This window comes from Aedes albopictus, chromosome 1 (genome assembly GCF_035046485.1).
Source record: "Aedes albopictus strain Foshan chromosome 1, AalbF5, whole genome shotgun sequence".
Classification (NCBI taxonomy): domain Eukaryota; kingdom Metazoa; phylum Arthropoda; class Insecta; order Diptera; family Culicidae; genus Aedes; species Aedes albopictus.
The window spans coordinates 25,661,427-25,683,476 of NC_085136.1; the positions used below are offsets into that span (position 1 = coordinate 25,661,427).

Here is a 22,050-nt window from a genome sequence, read left to right on the forward strand (position 1 = left end):
AGATCACTCCGACATCAAATAGGTATTTCAGGAGACTCCACTTACGTGGTCTACCCTGAAGTTTCCGGTACAGCATTGAGTACTTGGGATCGTTCATCCGTAGTTCTATCTCGCGAAATTGCGAATTGACGCAGTTCGCTTCGGTCACGTGGCACCACATGTGCCCAACGTCACGGATGAACTTTGGCACAAGTATCACATGTGACCCGATGGGAGGCACAATCCTCTTAGTGTCCTCGCCGCCAGCGTTCCATGCCTTCAAGCCATTCTTGCTATGAGCTCCTCTGCTGCAGTCGAAGTTGCTGGATCCATTGAAGGGGCAATAGCGTTTGTCACCGGTCAATACCGAGGGCAATCGAAAACTAGTGAAAGGGTTGTTCTGTTTGACGGGACTTGCTGCAAAAATGTCCGCTCGAGGTGGTTTGAATGGTGATGAACTTAACAGCGACGCAGAGCTATTTCGTCTACCACAAATCGGTTTCACTTTAAGATAGGTGGATTCCGGTGAGGAAGTCGCTGACGACAGTTGATCGCGCACCACGATCGGATGTTCACTGAGCTCGACGAATAGGGATTTTGTTTCTGAAGATTGGGAGGAAATAACCTTGAAATGCAGGCTGGATCTCAGCTTTTTCTTCAAAAACCGGCCGAAATCTTGACACAAAGGATCATCAATCACGCTGACCAATACGCAGCGGGTTGCCATAGCCGGTGCTCGACGATAGTCCTCAGACAGGGTACACATAGGCAGGGCGCTGTCGTACAAGAAGATCTCACCGGTATCCACCAGGCGGATGTAATGCTTCCTCAGCGGACTCTGATCGGTGGCTTTATTACGGACAGCGCGGAACACCGAACCCTCCAAGATAACTCCGAACATTTCACCCGGCGGAGGCAGTTGGAAGATGCGAGCTCTACCTACGTTTTGCATAGCCGCAACAAGTGTGTCGCCATCCAAGTCCTCAAAATCCTGATCCACCATACAGAAATTGCGATGGCCGGGACCGACGGACGAGATGACGCATTTTCCGGTGTGGTTGGGTTTATCTGAAAATGGATGTGAAGAGTGCCAGAGACCAAACCTACTTCAGTTGGCAGTTGGAACAAAGGGTGACAAATTGTTTTCTATTTTCTATCTACTAACACATATTTTATTGCTCACAAAGATTGCTGGTTAACACGTATCCGCCCAGCATCCCATATATAGGACAGAATTTTTGAAGACGTGAAAATCTTGAGAATTACATAATATTTCACCGTACTGTCTTCGGAAAAGTTGATGAGAAGATCCATACTTCATGGTAAACTATATTGGGAACAATCTGTTTCAGAATTGACTCACTAGGTGGCGGAAATTTCGGAATTCCTCCAGGGATTCTTTCAGAGGTTTGCCCCGGCATCCCTAAAAGCATACCCGGAATTCATCCCGAGATTCTTTCAGATTCCAACAGAACTCTTTCAGAGATTTCTCCCGGGATTTTTCAGAGATTTGTCCCGGAATTCTTTCCGGGATTTATTCATTGATTTCTAACGCGGTTCATTTAGGGATTTCTTTAAAAATTTCTCCTAAGTTTCCTTCAAGGATTCTATCAGGGATTCTTCGCGGAATTTCTTCAGAGATTTCAAGATTTCCTTGTTGATTTCTCTCGGGATCCATTCAGGGATTCCTGTTTCCGGGACGTTCCTACATTGATCCTTGCCAGGATTCCTTTAGGGATTTCTCTAAAACTCTGTTAAGAATCATTCCAATTTTTTTTCCGGAATTCGTTTAGAAATACCTCCCGAGATTTTTTGATTGATGTCTTCTGGGATTCCTTTCTCCCGGGGATTCTCTCTGTATTCCTTCCGGATTCTTTCCCGGATTACTTCCAAGATTCCATCAGGGCTTCCTCCATGATTCTTATTGAGTTTTGTTCCGGGATTCCTTCAGGGGTTTCATCCGGAGTTCCTCCCGGAATTCTTTCCGGTATTCCTTTACACCTCACAGAATTTCTTCATTGCATTTAACCAGTTTTCCTTTCTGGTTTTCTCTCAAGATTCACTTAGGCTTAGGGATTCTTTCAAGGAATCTTCCCGGGATTCTTCGAAAGATTCCTCCTGAGATTCCAATCAAAATTCCTTCATTGATGTCTCCCAGAATTTAATGGTTTTATTTCGGGACTCTTTAAGCATTCTTTGAGGTATTCATTCTGCAGGGATTCCTTTAGAGATTTCTTTCGGAATTCCTTCATTGATTTTTCCAGAGATTGTTTTATGGTCTTTTTCCAACATTTTTCCAGGAATTCCTTAAGTGATTTCTTTCGGGATTTTTTTTCGGGATTGCTTCATTCAGAGAGTTAAAAAATCGAAGATTGAAAGTGAAGATTGACATTCTCATTTTTTCATTCGCGTTTGGCCACATTCATTGTCAGCTGAATGCCTCTCTTTTTTCATTCAATTCTTTGTCACGAATATTTTTTCGCACGTCCTAAAATGTCCAATTTCTGTTAACAGACGCACAATCCGACTTAATGGACAAATAGATAGCATAATTAATATTCTAATTAACTACTATACACAAGTTTTGAGGTGATTGGAAGTATAATCGGGAGTTACGGTCCAGTTTTATTTCTCAGTGAAAATTTTCAGTGACAGAAATATGAGTGAATAGGTGAAAAAATTCATTTACCAAAATGAATTTTATTTTGATCCCTCTGTTGAGAATTTTACAAAATTCACGTTGAATTTTATTCATTGAAAATGAAAATTTTAAACTCTGGCTTCATTGATCCATCCCAGGTTTACTTAACCCTTCAGCGCGCGCGCTGTTGTAAAAAGTACAACACCATCAAAAAACTTCGCTTCTCGTATACAGCGCGAGCGCGGTGCAGTTTCGGTTGTTTGATGGCGCGCGTCCTGGAAGGTTAATGGATTTCTCCAGGGATACCTTCCGGGTATGTCTTCATAGATTCTTCCTGGGAGATTCCGCACAGGATTCTTTCATAGAATCCACGTCGCAGCCTCATTGTGCAGTGCACGATGTGAGTATCGAGCCGGCATATCTGCATGTCCCGCCTTGGAATCCTTTCGGCTGTTTCATGAAGATGGTCCCTTTAAGCTCTCCATGCAAATACGCCGTCTTCACGTCAACGTGCTTGATCTCGTCGTAGTCGGCCCCGTACTGCTTGACTGAAGCCTCGTGCCACGAGTCTGGCTTTGTAGCGGATGACACTTCCGCTCTCGTCCGTCTTGTTCTTAAAAATCCATTTGCAGCCAATCGCTTTCTTTTTTGGCGGCAAACGAAAAACATCCCATGTGGAGTTTTCTTCCAGCGACTGCAGCTCCTCCGCTATGGCTTGCTTCCACAGGCTCAGGCCCGGCCATTGCTTGCTCAAATGGAGTTTGAAAGGGTAATCAACGATACTTCCCTATTGAGATTCGGTGGTCCGAACCTCATCCTTTGACAGGAACCTGCAGTCACGGCTGACGGTCAACTTGTTGCTTGGATCCATGAAAAGATACTCCTTATGGTGCAAGAAGTACCCAATGAATAACATCTTGCGAGATTTTGTTTCTATTTTTTTCTTCTCTCCTTAGGTATCTAAACGTACGCCGGCGACCCAAACAACCGAAGATGACTCAGGTCCGGCTTCGTTCTATGCCAGAATTCGAATGGAGTTTCCCTCCGACCTTCGGCGGCCTGCCGAATTCGGTCTTTACTATCTGCACGTATTCCTTAACACGTTGAGGCACCTCGGACTTCTCCTTCAACAAATATACAACGATGTACCGTGTGAAGTCGTCAATCATGGTGAGGAAATAGCGACATCCACCTGGCGTCACAGTCCGCAAGGGTCCACAACAGCCGCAATTTTCCATCTCGATCCCAGTGGCCATGTTCTTGGATACAAGGTCACGGATGACATCATAGTCACGATGCCCCAAAACCCGATGCCACGTGTGCTGACAGTTTGCTGTGTGCTTCACCGCTAATGCTTCCTGGGCTACAGGCAGTAGGGTCCACTGGAAATGGACATTCCAGCAATCACCTTCTTGTCCTTCATTATACGACATCCGTAGACGCCGGAAATGACCGTAGCTCTATATGACGCCAGCTTCTTCACCGAAACCAGGTTCGAATCGAATTCTGGTACCAGCAGCACATCCTTGAGGGTTATCCGGGGATAGTACGGCCATTTTCCATAATCCGATTCCTTCCGCTTTCATCGTGGTACCGTCGGCCAAAACCACGTCCTGCTTGCTGGTGTCGTCGAGCTCCAGGAAACTTCAGGCGACTGAATCAATGATCCACGCTTCCGACTTCGCTTCCGACCCCGTCGTGAGGGAAGAGTACTCCTGCTTCTTCCGGGTTTCTTGACGAGCCGCTCGGACGCGTGGTTGTCTTCGTGTCTCACGATGACCTTTGCTCTGGGGTATGCTTCTCCTTCAGGGACGGGCATTGCTTCTGCTTGTGCCCCGGTTTGTGGCAAAAATGGTAAAGCATTTTCTTCTGTGCCACGTTTGTCTTGAGCACCGAATCCGACACAGTAGACGAACAACGTTTCGCTACTTCGTCGACCACCTTGGGCTTGATCAAATCCAATGTCAGCTCTTCGTCTGTCTGAACTGCTCTCCAAAGCCGTGGTCAATGCCGAAAATGATTCCGGTAGACTCCGGAGCACCATAGCTACCTGCAGACTTTTGCTCAGCTCCTCGCCAGTCAACGTCAGTCGCTCTAACAGGACTTCTATCTCGAAAATGTGCCAGATGTCGCAGATCCGCTTGAGAATGGACACTTTGGACGTTAGTGTTACCTTCTCATAATGTCCCCGTAGCTTCCCCCCAGGTCGCTTTTGCCGTTTTGCAGTTCTTGATCAGGCTCAGCTGGTTATCCTCCAGCAGGAGGTCTTTCGTCGCCCGATCCACTCTGCCCTGGCAGCCTCGTTTGGCGGATTGGCTTCGTCTTCCACCGGTTCCGCACCAGTAATGTACTGCCACAAATCCTCCCGAATGATAGGATGAACTGCACCTTGGTCTTCCAACCGCTGTAGTTTGCTCCATTGAGCTTCTGAAACCCTAATCGTTCCATCTTGAATTTTATTTTACTTGTTGTTGATTTTTGTACTATTGACCAATCCAATTTCCTGTGTGGTAGTGGTTTGTGTTCAGATTTCCCGTGTTAATCTATCTGTAAGAACTTTGTAAACATCTTTTGTTCTCACGTATATGGATAGGCTTGCAGTAGGTTTCGTGAGACTTTTTTTGGACAACTCAATTATAGACAACGTCTTTGACAACGGCCCATAACCTCTTAGAGGAGAATAAAACCCGACTGGTTTGGTTTAAAGCGTAAAGCTAGGGGCAAGACAGACACAGCGAGAGTTACTCCGTCATCGAAGTGTTGCCCAGAATTCCTCTGGATATTGCGGAGATTCCACCTGTTTAGACTCCTGCGCGAAAATTAGTTGCGTGCGTTTTTCTTGCGTGGGCCCACAGCTATAAAACCAGACCGCGTCCTGGTGAATATTTTTCGCTGTGTTGTTTGGTACACATTTGGTGATATCTTTGCATTGTAAACAAACATTTATAACGCGCCTACGCTGAAAATGAGCCTAATCATTTATTTGCGTCAGAATCTATAAATCTTCAAAACGGGCAATAGCTCTGGATCACTCTGGTTTTCTCGTATGCAGAAATCTTCACTTTTCTTCAAACGGTTGAAAAAATCTTGTGACTTGTGACAATTTTTCATTCTTGTTTATCGATTGCTTCGGTAACTACTCCGATTGGGCAAAGGCCCATGACCACTTGGAGGTTGAAAGAAAGACAACCGTAGGTGTCGAGTGCTCAACATAAGCTAAACATCTATTTCGAATTCAAATCTTAGACTACTATGATTGGTCTCTCGGCTACCGAGTTGCTTTGTCTTACTCCACAGGATTCTTTCTGAGGTTCCTTTATTCAATAGTCTATTTTACGAAACGACAACAGTGTTGATATTGATATTAACACTCACGGGCTTGGGCGCAACCTCCTGTCAAATTTTCATTCATGAAATGAGCGATCAGCTGATCCGAAACGTCTCGTAAAATGGCTCATTCAATTTAATTTATTTGTCCTGAATTCAACTTTCTTCTATCACTGTCACACACTATCTATTCACTGAGAAAATAATTCAAATTCATTATTTGAGACATAAATACACAGAACAAAAATTACTAGTTACTTTCGACTATTTTAGGGAAAAGAGTGTAAAAAAAAACCCTAGAAAAGTTCCTTTGTTGAGTTCTCCAAGAACTCCTTCCGACATTCTTCTTCTAAATTAATTTAGGGATTGTTTCGGCAATCCTTCAGCCATTCCTTCAGAGATTTCTCTCACATGTTTGCCTTTCTCGTACACCTAAGTGTACTGAAAGGCTATATGTTCACTCAAAAAACGAATTTTCGATAAAAGGCTCGGAGGGTCAAGTCACATACACCAATCAACTCAGTTCGACGAATTGAGATGATGTCTGTATGTGTGTATGTATGTTTGTCTGTGCGCAAAAAAAGCTCACTCACTTTTAAGGCACATTCCATTTGCCGATTGTTCGGATAATAGCTCGAATCGAACCGGAATTTTACCGTTTTGTTTGCTATTGAGGATGGTCCGGATCGGTCAAGGCGTTCCGGAGTTATGGCAATTTCAGTGATCCGGACCAACATTGGAATAAGGTACAAAACCGACAAAGAATTCTGTAACTTTTGAAAACCACGAATGCGGTTTACGAAGTTATACTTTTCTAATGTAAAAATGTGCGGGAAATCCAATAAAATCGGTTTCAAAGGCCGCACGGACCGTTAACATGCTCATTTTACCCCAATTCCCAATTTTTTAGCCTTTTTTATAGAAATTCATGTACTTTCAGAAGCGGGAATGATCTTGAAGTATACAAACTTGACCAATCAAGCTCATATATATTGCGGATATGAATTAAATTCTTAACTGCGTGAATGATTGTCATGCCCGTTTTACTATATTCCCCCAGATTATCACATTTCTGGTAAGATAAGCCATTTATCTAGGGGGAAAATCAGTAAAAATCCTTCAAAATGAGTTTTTATCTGGTAAATACATTTGAGCAATCGAATAAATCGGGACAAAAATCGAACGAACTGGTATTTTGATCATTTTCCTTGATTCCCCAAAACTATCATTTTTTTAACTAAAGAGTTCTGCTACTTTTGAAAACCATGAATGTGGTTTACGAAGCCATACTTTTCTGATGTAAAAATGCGCGGGAATCGAATAAAACTGGTTTAATAGGCTGCACGGATCGGTAATATGCTCATTTTACCCCAATTCCCCAATGTTTAGCCTTTTTTTTAAGAAATTCATGTTTTTTTCAGAAGTGGATGTGATCTTAAAGCACAGAGAACAGACGAACATGCTCGAACAAAATTGCTTGAAAATCTTGTGTAAAGAAAAAACAAGCTCAGTAGCGACATCGACGGTGACTTTCCCACTCAAAAACTTGTTTCGACACCATGATGGCGTTTTCTGAAGCAATATTTCACTAGCGCACCTTTAAATTTTCCTATTCAGATTCTGAGCTGTATTTGCTAAAATAACAAGATGTTTATGATTATTTCACTAAACCAGCAACAAAATTTGAGCAACCCATTGATAATTGGTTTCATTATTTTCAATAAGAAACAAGTTGAATAAGAATTCAAATAATATTTTCCAAGTAAAACCAACACATTCTCTTGGTAAAACTATACTAGGGTGCACACTTGGTGACACTAGCGCCAAAAGGTAAAACAACGGCAAATTTGTACCTCGATTCGAAATTTGACAGCGCCGCGTAACGGCCACATTCCCAGTTATTTCAAAACAACCGTTGCAATGCTTTACACAACTGCACGACATGAGCTTGGACGTCTGTTCTCTGTGCTTAAAGTATACAAACTCGACCAATCAAGCATATATATGTATATATTGCCGATATAAATGAAAATGTTAAACTTGACCGCATGAATGAGTTTCATGCCCGTTTTACTATATTCCTCCAGATTATCGCATTTCTGGTAAGAAATGCCAATGTAGAGCTGGCCGTATATAAACTGAACCAAGCCCCATAATGCGACACACCAGACTGCGGCGTTTTTTGTAACCTTTAGCATGGTTGACGAATTTTGTTTTCAACACTGGAGTCCAGAAATTCCACAATGTCGGCCCAAAGTTCAAAATGACAGCCATTCAAAATAGCGGCTCCAAATTCAAGATAACGGCTGCTTAATGGAGTTTTAGGCCCTAAAACCATGCAATATGGGTAAATTTGGTAGGGAGAAGATGTCCGGAGCCCAAAAAATAACGACAAGAATATTCAAGATGGCGGTCAAAAATCCAAGATGGTGACTCCAAATTTAAGATGAAGGCTGTTTCATGAAGGCTTTAAGGTTTTAAACCCATGCAATATGGGTATATTTGGTATAGCGAAGATGTCCGGAGTATAAAAATGGCGACCAGAATATTCAGGATGGCGGTATAAAATCCAAGATGGCGTCTCCAAATTTAAGATGGTGGCTGTTTTATGGACGCTTTTAGGCTCTGAACCCATGCAATATGGGTATATCTGGCGACCAGAATATACAAGAAGGCGGTCTAAAATCCAAGATGGTAACTCCAAATTCAATATGGCGGCTATTTAATCTTCGAATGAGTGCATCAGTGGATAACTGACACTGAGGAAGATTACAAGTGGTAGTCGAAATACGCGTATCTGTCAAAGGATAAGCAACATAGGGCGGAATTAAAAGGTACGAAACTGATTACACTCATTCGAAGAGGGTATTCTGCTTAGAGGGTTCGAAAAGTCGGTACAAGGCTATTTAATGTTATTCTCAATTTAGTTGAAAATCGGAGTTTTCGACTAGCGAAGTTGGATTTTTCTCCAAATCCATGCGTCGGACCTAACTTCGGAAGTGGTGCGCTGTATAGTCCTGGTCCGCTATACAGCGCACCACTTCCGAAGTTAGATCCGACGCACGGATTTGGAGAAAAATCCAACTTCACTAGTTGAAAATTCAGTGATTCAACTTCACGGACAATATTATGCTCTAAAACCATGCAATTTGGGTATATTTGGTTTGGGAAATATGTCCTGAGTATAAAAATGGCGGCCAAAATATTCAAGATGGCGGCCTAAAATCCACGATGGCGTCTCCAAATTTAAGATGGTGGCTGTTTTATGGACGCTTTTAGGCTCTGAACCCATGCAATATGGGTATATCTGGCGACAAGAAGGCGGTCTAAAATCCAAGATGGTGACTCCAAATTCAATATGGCGGCTATTTAATGTTATTATGCTCTAAAACCATGCAATTTGGGTATATTTGGTATAAGGAAGATGTCTAGATTCCAAAAATAACAACCAGAATATCCAAGATGGCGGTCCAAAATCCAAGACTATGGCTCAAAACTCAAGATGGCGACTGTTTAATGGTGTTTAATGCTCTAAAACCATGCAACATGAGTATATTTGGTATGAGGTAGTTGTCCGGAGTCCAAAGTGGCGACCGGAATATCCAAGACGGCGGCTCCAAGCTGGTGGTTGTTTAATGGAGTTTAATGCAATATAGATATATCACAGACAAACAGACGTAACACTCTGATATTTTGCATCGTACACCGATTTAACGGTCTATTTTAAAATTTGATAGATGGCCAACTGACCACCCGTGGCGCTCGCATCGTTTTTGCTCTAGTTTGACGTTTGCCCACTACCGCCACCTAGTTGATGGTCGGCCAAACTCGATCCTTTTAGCATTGGGCGAACATGTTTCCGTGACTATGATTTGATTCGAACAATGTTCGAAGTGTTACGTCTGTTTGTCTGTGGATATATATTGTATAGAGAATATGTCCGGACTCCGGAGTCAAAAAATGGCGGCCAGAATATCCAAGATGGCGATACAAAATCTAAGATGGCGTCCCAAAACTCAGGATGGTGGCTTTTCAATGATGTCCCAAGCTTATCATTCAATATGGGTATATTTGGTATGTAAAAGATTTCCGGAGTGCGATGTTCATCAACATGTCACTTGAGTTTTGTTGAAATGGGTTTTCGAAAGCACAAGAAAGGCGCCATCACCGCTAGGTTAGAGGTTTTTCTTCAACTCGGAAGTGCTTCAGAGAGTTCTCTCGAAATTCTTTCAGGGAATCCAAATTTTCGAAATTCTTTCAATGATTTATCCCGAAATCCTATCCATAGCTAGGGTATTGGTTCCTTTATTAGACACCAGCTGTCCCGGCAAACTTTGTCTTGCCGTCTTGTGGTGGTTTGACAACTGTTGAGCTCAAAATAGCACCGCACTCTAGATTGGTTTCAATTCGATCGTGCTAAATTCCTTCCCAGGTCATAAAAAATCAGCATTTTGTCTATTTTCTTACATTTATAAATCATTTTCCTAACACTTTTTACATATAAACACAGCCACCATGATTACAAATCTAACAATGCAAGATTCATTCTGATCGGTTCAGCCGTTCGTGACTTTTGTTGCCTCAAAGGGAAGTCAAACTGATTTTTATATATAGAAGATATAGATATAGATATGGCTCCCATTTTCATCCTACTAAAAACAAAGGATTGAAAATTAAATGAACTCTCGTCATCATGTGCACAGTTTTTTTTATGTATAGCGCATTTAGTTCACCACTGGACTATCGCACGAGTTTTCAAGAGTGCGAAAACGTAAGGGAACGTTCATAAATTACGACCAACATTTGGGAGAGGGGGACGGTCTAGGAAAGTGTGACAGTACGTGTATAAGGTATAGGGAAATAGCGTGACAGAGGGGGAAGGGGGGTGTCTAGAAATCCCGAAAAACGATGGACGTAATAAATGAACCTTCCCTAAATAAAAGTGCGCGAATGCAACAAATCAACTCGGTGTGTTCAGAGTACTTATTCAGCATAAATCAAAGAAATAGTGCGCCGAAGACATCAACTGGATTTGATGCAATCGCGCACTTTTATTAACGTTTTCGCACTTATGAAGACTGAGTGCGCTGTGCAGTGGTGAACTAAATGCGCAATATTAGAGTTACAGGTTACAATTATGTTCAGTCTTTGTATGCTAGCAATTTGCGATGTCTTTTAATTTAACATTTGTAAGGATTCATGTGCCGTGATATGTTTCACATTCAAATAAACCTTTTCCTGCAACATGACGGCCAATGCGGGGCGCATGCATTTGAAGAGTTTTTTTATCTTTGCAATATGGCGCCTAACGTAAGGCTTAAGCATTTGTAGGGTTCCTTTGGTTTTCATTTAGTTTTAGTTATGTTTATGTGATTCGACCACCTGGGTTTTCTATCAAAAAGTCATTAAGGAGTGAATATATACCCTTTCCAGTACACTTAGGATATGAGAAAGCTAAAAAATCTACGAGATAGATCTACGAGACGATTCTGGAAGCAAAAGCATGCAAAGATTTTTTTCCACGGACCTCTGTGGACTGGTATGTTTCGCACATTCTATGGATATTTTTCTCGGAACAATCAAAATAGCGGTGAACCAGCTTCACAGGATGTGATACAAAGACAACTCAATCATCTACTATCATTTCTAAAATGTGTACTTTAATATTTTACAACTAAGACATGGAATACATCGTTTACAACAGAATAATAAATCTCTTGTTACAAACAAATTGAAACGAGAATCTTTGCGGAACACAATTGTTGATAAAGTCCAACAACAAGACTTATGCTAAGCTGGCACCAATCCATCCTTTTCACTGATCACAATCGGTTCCCTCGTGCGGGCCATATTCCTCCGTACCATCATCTGTCCGATATCCTGCATTCCTGCCCCATACACCAGCACTTCCCAATACGAACGGATGTCACTGATTTTTGTAAAAAAAAAAAACAAGTCAACAATTACCACCAATCAAACTGAACCCTCTACTGCAAAATACTCACAGCACATTGACCACCACCAACCGATCCTGGATCTCCTCCCTGAGGGCTGCCGTCGCCCGTTCGTCATCATCGCGCAGCCGGCTGACGTTACCCAACCGGCAGTGAACGGCCTGAAACGGGAGATAGTCGAATCGGTCGTCCCACATGCGCAAATCCTTCAGCCGGACATTCTCCTTGTTTCCGTAGTCCAGATAGAACACCTCAACTAGATCATCATGGAAGTACTCCAACACTTCCGCCCGGTACCATTGTCCGTCGGCCGCGTAGAACGCGAACACCAGTTCGCGAGAGTCTAAAATGAGTTTGGAAATTTCGGCCATTTGTTCACGATCTTCACCCACTATTCCATGGCTTCAACTCACATGGCTTATGGTCCATCTCCCGGAAGTCCCGCACGTAAATCGGATCGTTTAGGTTCTGCTGCAAACTCCTCAGTCCCATGCTGCATTCCTTCGTATCCAGCTGACCGTAGAACTCCTCCACGCTCACAATGGTCGTCGGTATCAGTTTGACCATGGCGCCCCTCTTCGGTTCCACCAGCTGCGCCCGGATTTTGGCCTTGTGCAGCACCCGATCCCGGGTCCAACCGTGCGGATCCTTGGCCACGTGCTCCAACCGACAGGAGGCTCCCTTGAAACAACCCTGAATCTTCGGATCGTAGAACGGACAAATCCGGACGTCATCCTTCGGGACGTAGCCTAGGGTGGCCTTCATGACGTTGGTTGTGTTCAGCGGTTCCTCGTACAGGACGTCCAGTTGCTCCTTGGTGAGAGTCTTCTCCGAAATCGCGTACTCCGTAGCGGGAGGTTCCTGGAGCTTCCTGGGTTTCACCACTCCGTTGCGATCCTCTTTGGGAATTTCGCTCAGTTTCACGTGCAGGAGATCTTTCTCACATGCACAGATTTCGAACTTCCGAGTATTGTACACATTAGTTGTTAGATACTGATTAAAATCCCTACAGTCGGGTTCATCCACCACACCTACGAGCTGACATCGGACGGCCAGCGGAGGTATCACCTGGTAGAACTTGGTCAATTGATAGAGCATCATCGTGTCGGCAAAAGGCAGAACGTCCCCCACGTCCAACAGTTTGAGAAAAGGCCACCCGCAGTCCGGTTTGCTGCGGATGGCTCGGAACATGGTTCCCTCCAACTCGACGCCGAAAACGGTCGACGGAGATTCGGGGACGGTTTCCAATCGCATGGTCACGTTCTGGAGGGAGGACAATATTTGTTCCATTTTTCCGTGGCTGCCGGTGCGATCGATCATGTAGAATGTGTTGGTTTGTGAAATGACGGACGTTAGATATCCCGTGCCGGTTTGACCGGGAGTGTCTAAAAGAAGAACAATTTCTGCAGGTCAACTGGTTTTGATACCGAAATTGTTTTGAGTTAGGATGAAAGCATAAATACCTGCTAGCATAGGCGCCAACTTGTGACGTAGTTGGGGGGGCGAAGCTCTCCAAAATTGGACAAAATTAAACTTTTTTCAGCTCAATGCACTAATTTTCACGTGAATATGCCTAAACTAGGTGAACTGCGTCGAAATTTTCCGAATTTGGTTGATTTTGAGAGGCCTCGCCCCCCCAACTACGTCACAAGTTGGCGCGTATGCCTGCTAGCTAAGGTTCGTTAAATACATGCAGTTTTCAGGCCACTATAAGCTACAAGCGAATGATAATGAATACTGTAACAGGTCTCGTAGATGTGATAGCCACAGCGTTTAAATGAATACGAAAATAAACTTATAAATAATAATGTGTCTCATTCTAACAATCCCATTTAGACATTTACATAATTCTACTATCCGTTAGGAAACGAGTATCAGTTATCTTCAATGGACTAATACACTTGTTGAAATAAACTATGTGAACTATGGAACTTCCTTGGAAATGTTGTTTACATTCCGGCGTGAATTTGTGTTGGGGAAATTCGGTGAGACCCCAGTGGAAATCATGACAGATTTCAGTGAAAATTGTGTTGATATTTCAGTAGATTGAAGGGTATTTTAACCAATAGTGGACCCCTTAGTAGCTGAAATTTGTTCTTATCGTAAAAATATTATTTTTTTCTCATCTGTAGAGCCTTTTAACCACTGCGTCCATTATTTAGGAATATTGTGGTATGAACCATTGATTGATTGATTGATTTGTCTTTATTAAAGAGACTTTCAGCCCTTGGCTGGTTTGTCTCTAGGTATGACCCATATTTAATTTGGTGCTAGTCAAGTATCCTGTCACAATTGAGCTGTGATGGACAATGGTTGATGTAACACCTCGTTTTATGAAGTTTATTACCCTGTTGGGATTACTTCGCCAAATTACCAAGGGCTCTAGAAACCCTTTACCAAAAACCGCCAATCTCTGATTGGATAGTACTCCACAGTTGCAGAGTAAATGTTCAGCAGTTTCGTTTTCCGTTTGACAGAAACGACACTCGGAGGATTGGATTTTTTCCAATCTTACTTAGATGATATTTACTCGGGCAGTAACCAGTCATTAGACCAGTAATTACCCTGAGATCTTTTTTGTTTAGATTCAATAAGGACCTTGCTTTTTCTTCGTAGCTGTTGCAGATACTGACTACGACGTGGTAGTACTTACCGAAACGTGGCTAGACGACCGGATCTTCTCTGCTCAATTGTTTGGTAGCCGGTTTACCGTATTCCGGAATGACCGCAACCCGTCAAATAGCAATAAACTACGAGGCGGTGGAGTGTTGATTGCGGTTTGTAAGCGATTTAGCTGTTTCCTCGACTCAGCTCTTGTTAGCGCCTCGGTTGAGCAACTATGGGTTAAAATCAAACTATCTGGTCGAAGTGTAAGCATTGGTGCCCTGTATTTACCGCCAGATCGTAAAACTGACATGGTATACGTTGACAACCACATCAACTCCATAGGTGCTGTGTTGTCTAGACTGGACAATAATGACTTGGCTCTTCTCTGTGGCGATTACAACCAATCTGACTTAGTGTGGATCGTGCAGGAAAATGGAGTACCATGCATCGACGTACTCCGTTCTAGTATGCCAGTATCAACATGCACCCTTTTGGATGGTTTAGACTTTCACGGCTTGGTCCAGATCAACACAGTTTTGAATCGCAATTCGCGGATGCTTGACTTGCTGCTGGTGAATGATGCTGCTCTCTCTGACTGTTCTGTATCCGAAGCGCTGGTGCCCTTGGTTAATCTTGATGCTGATCATCCCGCTTTAGAAATAGCGATCAATATCTCTGTTCCCATTCTCTACGAAAATATTGAAGATGCGCTGGCTCTGGACTTCTCCAGAGCGGATTTTGATTCCATAACGCAAGCACTCACGCAAGTTGACTGGAATTTTCTCGACACGTGTTCTTGTGTTAATGAGGCTGTTGACGAATTTACTCATACAATGAGTCAGATAATTGCAGTTCATGTTCCTCAAAGACGTCCAGCTCCCAAGCCAGTATGGGGTAATGGACATTTGCGAAAGTTGAAACGGTTAAGGTCCAAAGCACTTCGGAAATATAGTGTAAATAAGAATGCATTCACCAAACGCGCCTTTGCCCTGGCAAGCAATGATTATCGCAGCTACAATCGTTATCTCTACAAACGCTACACAAGACGCATGCAGTATAGGCTCCATCGCAATCCCAAGGCATTCTGGTCGTTCGTGAAAACCAAGAAAAATGAGGAAGGTCTTCCTGCCGAAATTTTCCTGGGTGAGAGACGTGCTCATTCTGCACTCGACAAGAGTAACTTGCTGGCAGACCGCTTTAAGCAAGTATTCAACGACACCACCGCCACTACTGATCAAGTTGATCTGGCACTCAGCAATACACCTAGCAATGTCTTCGCGTTCAACGTCTTCACTATTACTCCAGAGATGGTTGATTTGGCTATCAACAAGTTGAAGCATTCTAATGTTGGAGGACCAGATAATATCCCACCATGCATCCTGAAGAAGTGCACTGCTGAGCTCATCTTACCATTAGTAAAACTGTATAATCTGTCCTTGCTTCAGCGCACATTTCCGGACCGGTGGAAATCTTCTTTCATGTTTCCAGTTTTCAAGAAAGGTGACAAGCAAAACGCAGAGAATTACCGAGGGATTACATCGCTCTGTGCTTGTTCCAAAGTACTGGAGATAATCGTCTACGATGCTTTCTTTGGTCACTGCAAAAACTACATATCACCGGACCAGCACGGCTTCTACCCGAAAAGGTCGATATCGACGAACCTTGCTCCTTTCATCTCTCTTTGTCTACGTAATATTGAATCGGGAGCGCAAGTGGACACCATCTACACCAACCTGAAGGCTGCATTTGACCATGTGGATCACTCCATATTACTAGGAAAGCTTGAAAAACTTGGGGTTTCATCGAGCTTGGTGCAGTGGTTTAAATCATACTTGACAAATCGCAAACTCTGTGTCAGATTAGGATCAGCTCACTCCGACTGCTTTAATAACAGCTCGGGTATTCCTCAAGGTAGTAACTTGGGACCACTTCTCTTCTCCATTTTCCTGAACGATGTGGGATTCGTGCTTCCAAGTGGATGCCGCACATTCTTCGCAGACGACGTTAAGATTTTCGTAGTAGTACGATGCCTTCTAGATTGTTTGCAGCTGCAGGAATTTATTAATGACTTCAGTGAATGGTGCAGTAGAAACTTCGTCACACTCAGCGTGCACAAATGCAACTCCATCAGTTTCCATCGTAGGCAAAAACCAATATTGTTTGATTATACGATCAACAATGTGTCACTTCAGCACGTGGAAGTTTCTCGGGATCTCGGAATATTATTGGACTCCGCTCTATCCTTTAGGCCCCATTACTGTGACATAGTTACGCGAGCGAGCAGGCAACTAGGTTTCATATTCAAGATTGCCGACGAATTTCGTGACCCACTTTGCCTAAAAGCACTGTACTGCTCTCTGGTTCGCTCTCTGTTAGAGTTCGGATCGATCATCTGGTGTCCGTACCAAAGAGTTTGGATATCTCGATTGGAGTCGATCCAGAAGAAATTTGTACGGTATGCCCTGCGCCATCTGCCTTGGAACGATCCCAACAACCTCCCGCCTTATCAGCACCGTTGTCAGCTGCTGGGTATAGACACGCTGGAACACAGGAGGTCGATCGCCCAAGCAGTATTTGTAGCTTAAGTTCTGGTTGGTGAAATTGATTCTCCTGGAATTCTTGCCGACCTACAATTATATGCTCCAGAGAGACCCCTTCGTACTAGGAACATTCTGTATCTCCCAGCTCGCGCAACGAATTATGCACTACATGACCCTGTACGGTATATGTCGTCACGCTTTAATGAGTACTACGTAGTGTTCGATTTTAACTGCTCTACTCTAAGCTTCCGACACCGGATTGAACGGCTGCTGCATGAGGAGATTGGACGTCAGCGTTGATTATGATAGCTCGTAAGATATTCTTAGTGTTTTAATTATTTGATTATTGTTATTGTGCTTGTGTATTGTGATTACTTATGGTAGGATTTTGTTCGTGTTAATGTCAATGTTAGGAGTTTTTTTTTTAAATTATTTTTATTACTTTTTCATTAAGACATATATTGTCAGATGAAACATATAAATAAACACATATAAACACATATAAACACTGGGTTTTATAAACCTTTTCGCTTGCTTAGATGTATCCGTGGCATTCCAATTAGATTCTACCGTGGACATTTCCCAAGTTTTTAGTTTCATCCGAAGAGCACACTCAGGAACTCCACAGAAAGGTTCAGGGCCTACAAAGCTTGATGCCGCACCCTGTCTGGCTAAATTGTCGGCGTTTTCATTTCCCAGAATTCCACAATGACCGGGCACCCAGTATAAAGTTACCTCGTTTCTACTGGCCAATTGCTCCAGAGAAATAATGCATTTCCACACTAGCTTTGATTGACAAGTAAAAGCCTGTAGCGCATTCAGAGCCCCCTGACTGTCCGAAAAAATACAGATCTTGGCAAACCTATAATTTCTTTTCAGACAAATGTTGGCACACTCTAGAATGGCTTGAACTTCCGCTTGAAATACAGTGGGACTGCATCCCATTGGTATAGCCTTACTTATACCGGGGCCAAAAACACCAGCTCCAGTATTTTCTCCCATCTTGGACCCATCAGTATACAAAACAATAGAACCTGGACGTAAACTTGGCCCACCAGCATCCCAAACATAGCGACATGGTTTCACCACTTTGAAGGGAACATCATAGTTTGTCTTCGTTATCATCCAATCTTCTACTGTTTTTATGTCCATGTTTAATTTGAAGTCTTTGATGATCCTCAAATGTCCAGCAAGATCCCCGTCTAGAACTTTATTGTAATGTATAAACTGCAGGGCACTTTTTGCCGCTTGTAGTTTAACAAATTGATGCAATGGCAGTAAATTAAGAAGGGCATCCAAAGCAACTGATGGAGTGCTTTTCATTGCTCCTGTCATAGATATACAAGCAAGTCTTTGTAGCTTACTTAGCTTCTTTTGACAGGTTACCTCGTTTGTTTTGGGCCACCAAACAAGTGAAGCATAAGTAATCTTAGGCAGGACTATTGCAGCATAGATCCAGTGAATCATGTTAGGTCTAAGACCCCAGGTTTTGCCCAAGGCTTTGCTGCAGACCCAAAGGGCATTGGTAACCTTGGTTAAAACATTGTTTAAATGAGAATTCCAATTCAGTCTTTTGTCCAAAGTTACCCCAAGATGTTTAACTTCTTCCGAGAACTGAATTTGAACTCCATTTAAAGAAGGTTCAATAAGATTTATCGTGTCGTCATATTTTCCACGCACCAGAATTGCGTATCCAATAACCTCAAAACCTTGATTAATAACCATTTTAAGAAGTTCGTCCACTACCAAAGACCACAATAAGGGCGATAGTACTCCTCCTTGAGGACAGCCCTTCACAGATCTGACTGATAGTTGCGCACCTCCAAGAACGGAAGAGATTTCTCGATCTTTAAGCATCGATATTATCCATTTGATAATGCATTCATCCAAGCCCCTTGCTTCCATTGCTGAACGCATTGAGCTGTAGGATGCGTTATCGAATGCTCCTTCAATGTCGAGAAAAGCAACCACGGCTATTACCTTGGCTTGAAGCGATTTCTCAACTTTGCTGACTAGCGACTGTAGCGCTGTTATTGTAGATTTACCTGTTTGATAAGCAAATTGAAACTTGCTAAGAGGCATTTCTACTAAGCTGGTAGACTTGAAAAAGTCATCCACTATTTTCTCCATGGCCTTTAACAGAACACAGGGAAGGCTTATAGGTCTGAAGGCTTTAGGTGTTGTTTTATCTTTTTGCCTCTACAGTTTCTTACCGATTTTGGCAACACCCGTTTTTGTCTACTCCCGATTTTGGCAACACCCGTTTTTGGCAACATTTCCTTCCCGATTTTGGCAACAATTTTTTACCGATTTTGGCAACAAAAAGTTTTGACCAAAAATTTTTACCGAAAAATCGTTTGTATTTATAAATGTATTTATGTTTAAGTCTTACTCTTCTTCAAAAAATCAAAATTCATTAAATTTTTCAAAATCATCAATTTTACAAATCATGACGTAGTTTATAAACGTCACCTACAGGGATCGTTTTATAACTTGTGAATAGTCCATATTTAAAATATGTATAAGCCAAATTGACGTATAAAAGTTAAAAATAATCCACAAAAAAAAATACCGATTTTGGCAACACCCCAATTTGGCAACATAAAATTTACGTCGTGTTGCCAAAATCGGTAAGAAACTGTATTGCTTTTGGGATAAAAACAACACGAACCATACGCCATGCCTTAGGTATGTAAGCTAAAGTGATACTGGCTCTAAATATTTCGGTTAGGAGCGGACCAATCGCTCCTTTCTCTTGTTAAAGTAACGCTGGAAAGATTCCATCTATCCCAGCAGATTTGAAAGGTTGAAAAGAACTAAATGCCCATTCGACCCTCGATGGCGTGAAGATTTCACAGGCTTTCTGATAGGCATTTGTCGACCATACATGGTTTACCTTGTCTAAGTCCTGATCTTCAGCCGAGTAAGGAATCGACCCCGGAAAATGAGTCTTCATCATCTCTTTCGAAGCTTCAGAAGAATCGACAGGACAGTAAAACTGCCATCTTCCTTTTTGAGGGTTCCAAGACCATTAGCATGGTCTTTTGAAAGGACTTTTTGGAACCTTGCAGCTGCAGGAGCGTTATTGATGTCTTCACACACCCGTCTCCAATCCTTTCGTTTGGCTAGCCTCAGTTCTCTGTTATATTCTGTTAGGGCTTTTTTTGTATTGAACCCAATCAGAAGTAGCCTTTGCTCTATTGAGCAATCTTCTAGATTCTTTCCTCAGTTTTGCTAGTTTGTCATTCCACCAAGGGACATCCCTGTTGGATGACCTCTGTTGGATTGTGCAGCTAGCATGATATGATGAGATCATTTTATCAATAACCTCATCAGAGGCACTTTCCAATTGTGAAACCGATGTGATTTGCTCACATTCATATGCATTTTCATGCGTTAAGTAAAAGCGATAGATGTTCCAGTTTGTTTTTCTTGGGTTTCTAAAACTTTCAATTAAATTTGATCCGGCTTTATAATCAAACCTGATATGTTTGTGATTTGACAATGACTCCTTATCAGAAACATGCCAGTTCACATTTTTTTTCCGACAGCAGGTCACTGCAGATCGTAAGATCTAGAACCTCCTGTCGAATAGTGTTAATAAAAGTGGGAGAATCTCCCTTATTGCATTTGTCTATGCTATTAGATTGTGAAGAATTAGCAATAAGTTAAAATTCACAAATACAAAGAAATTAAAAAAAAAAATGCTCTTAGACGAAATGGAGTTCAAAAGATCCTCACCCCTCTTATCAATATCGGTACTGCCCCAAATGGTATGATGGGCATTCGCATCGCATCCAATCAAAAATTGAGCGTTTATTCTCTTATAATAATTAATGAAACTCACAACACTAGATGGAGGCACATCATCAACGTCTCCTGGGAAATATGCTGAAGCAATGCATACCTCAGTTTTTCCCCGGATTGTCGGGATCTCCAACTTGATAGCTACAATATCTCTTGAAATGAACTCAGTAATTGGGACAAATTTCGTTCTCTTATTTACTAAGATTGCAGTTCTAGGTTTACACTGGTTTTCATGATAGGTACACGAGTTTACAGTTGTTCGGTAAAGAGCATCCCATTACCCTACCGCTATTTACCCAGGGCTCCTGAATTAGTCCCACGTCTAGATCTTCTTTAGTAAATCTTCTACTGAGCACAGACGAAGCACCCTTCGCGTGATGAAGGTTTATTTGAATGATTTTAAACGCACTCATTGATACAGTTTTATGTGGAATTCATTTATGGAACTTACTTATACATTTCCGGGGCACTTTATTCCCTACGCTGGAGACGATTTTGAATGGACGATATTGGATTGGATCCACAAGGCTTTCTAGCTTTTGATTTTTTTAAACCATGGGTATTATACTGCCCCTAGCTGCCTGAATCATCAGCACCTGATTTATGATTACCATGGGCATTGTGGTGCCCCTGGTCGTCTAATCATTATTAGCTCCAGTGAGTCCTTCCTCCTTTTCAGAACTTATTTATTGATATTTTTGAGTTGGCAAATGACCGGTTCCCAACTGCACTTGTCCCTGGAACGATTGGGTCTTCATGAACTACTTCACAATCCATAGCCATTTCGTCAGGGACAGCATTCGGTATAGTGGGAACTTCCCCCTTTTTAGTAGATTGAACAGGGCGTTGCTTTGTTATTTGAATTTGCCCATATCTGAAATTTAGAACAAATTTCCGATCCTTAAACTTCCGCAGAGAGCAATCGTCAACTGTGAAGGTGTGCTCAACGTGCTCTCCTTTTACGCGATGCTAGAGAATGGCCAATCGGCAAATAAATCGTCATTTTGACTCTCTAAAAAAGACATAATCAGGTCGTTTCCGTACTTGGCACTCCATGGGAAGAATGCAATCAGCACTTCAGGGCGTGGGATTTTATCCTCATCCACTACGACCAAATCAGCACCTTCCCAAAGCACCAACGACGTGAACTTGTCCTTAACCCAATCAGCAGTTTCTTTAGCCTGGCATGTGAGCA

At 42.5% G+C, this 22,050-nt stretch overlaps 1 protein-coding gene across 3 annotated transcripts in view; it reads right to left on the reverse strand.

The window, feature by feature from the left end:
• LOC109415209 (uncharacterized) overlaps positions 1–22,050 on the reverse strand; it is a 55,652-nt gene that overhangs the window by 16,313 nt on the left and 17,289 nt on the right. The window contains exons 2-4 of one of the 3 annotated variants that reach the window (XM_029854573.2): positions 12,315–13,286; positions 11,953–12,244; positions 11,586–11,876 (exon numbers count right to left, since the gene is read on the reverse strand). The exons of 1 other annotated variant lie outside the window; for it this stretch is intronic. In XM_029854573.2, coding sequence (XP_029710433.1) covers positions 11,738–11,876; positions 11,953–12,244; positions 12,315–13,286 — 1,403 coding nt within the window. In that variant the 3' untranslated portion in view covers positions 11,586–11,737. Of the gene's footprint in view, positions 1–45; positions 1,048–11,585; positions 11,877–11,952; positions 12,245–12,314; positions 13,287–22,050 lie in introns of those variants that run through there. One more of the 3 variants, XM_029854572.2, reaches the window with a different exon arrangement.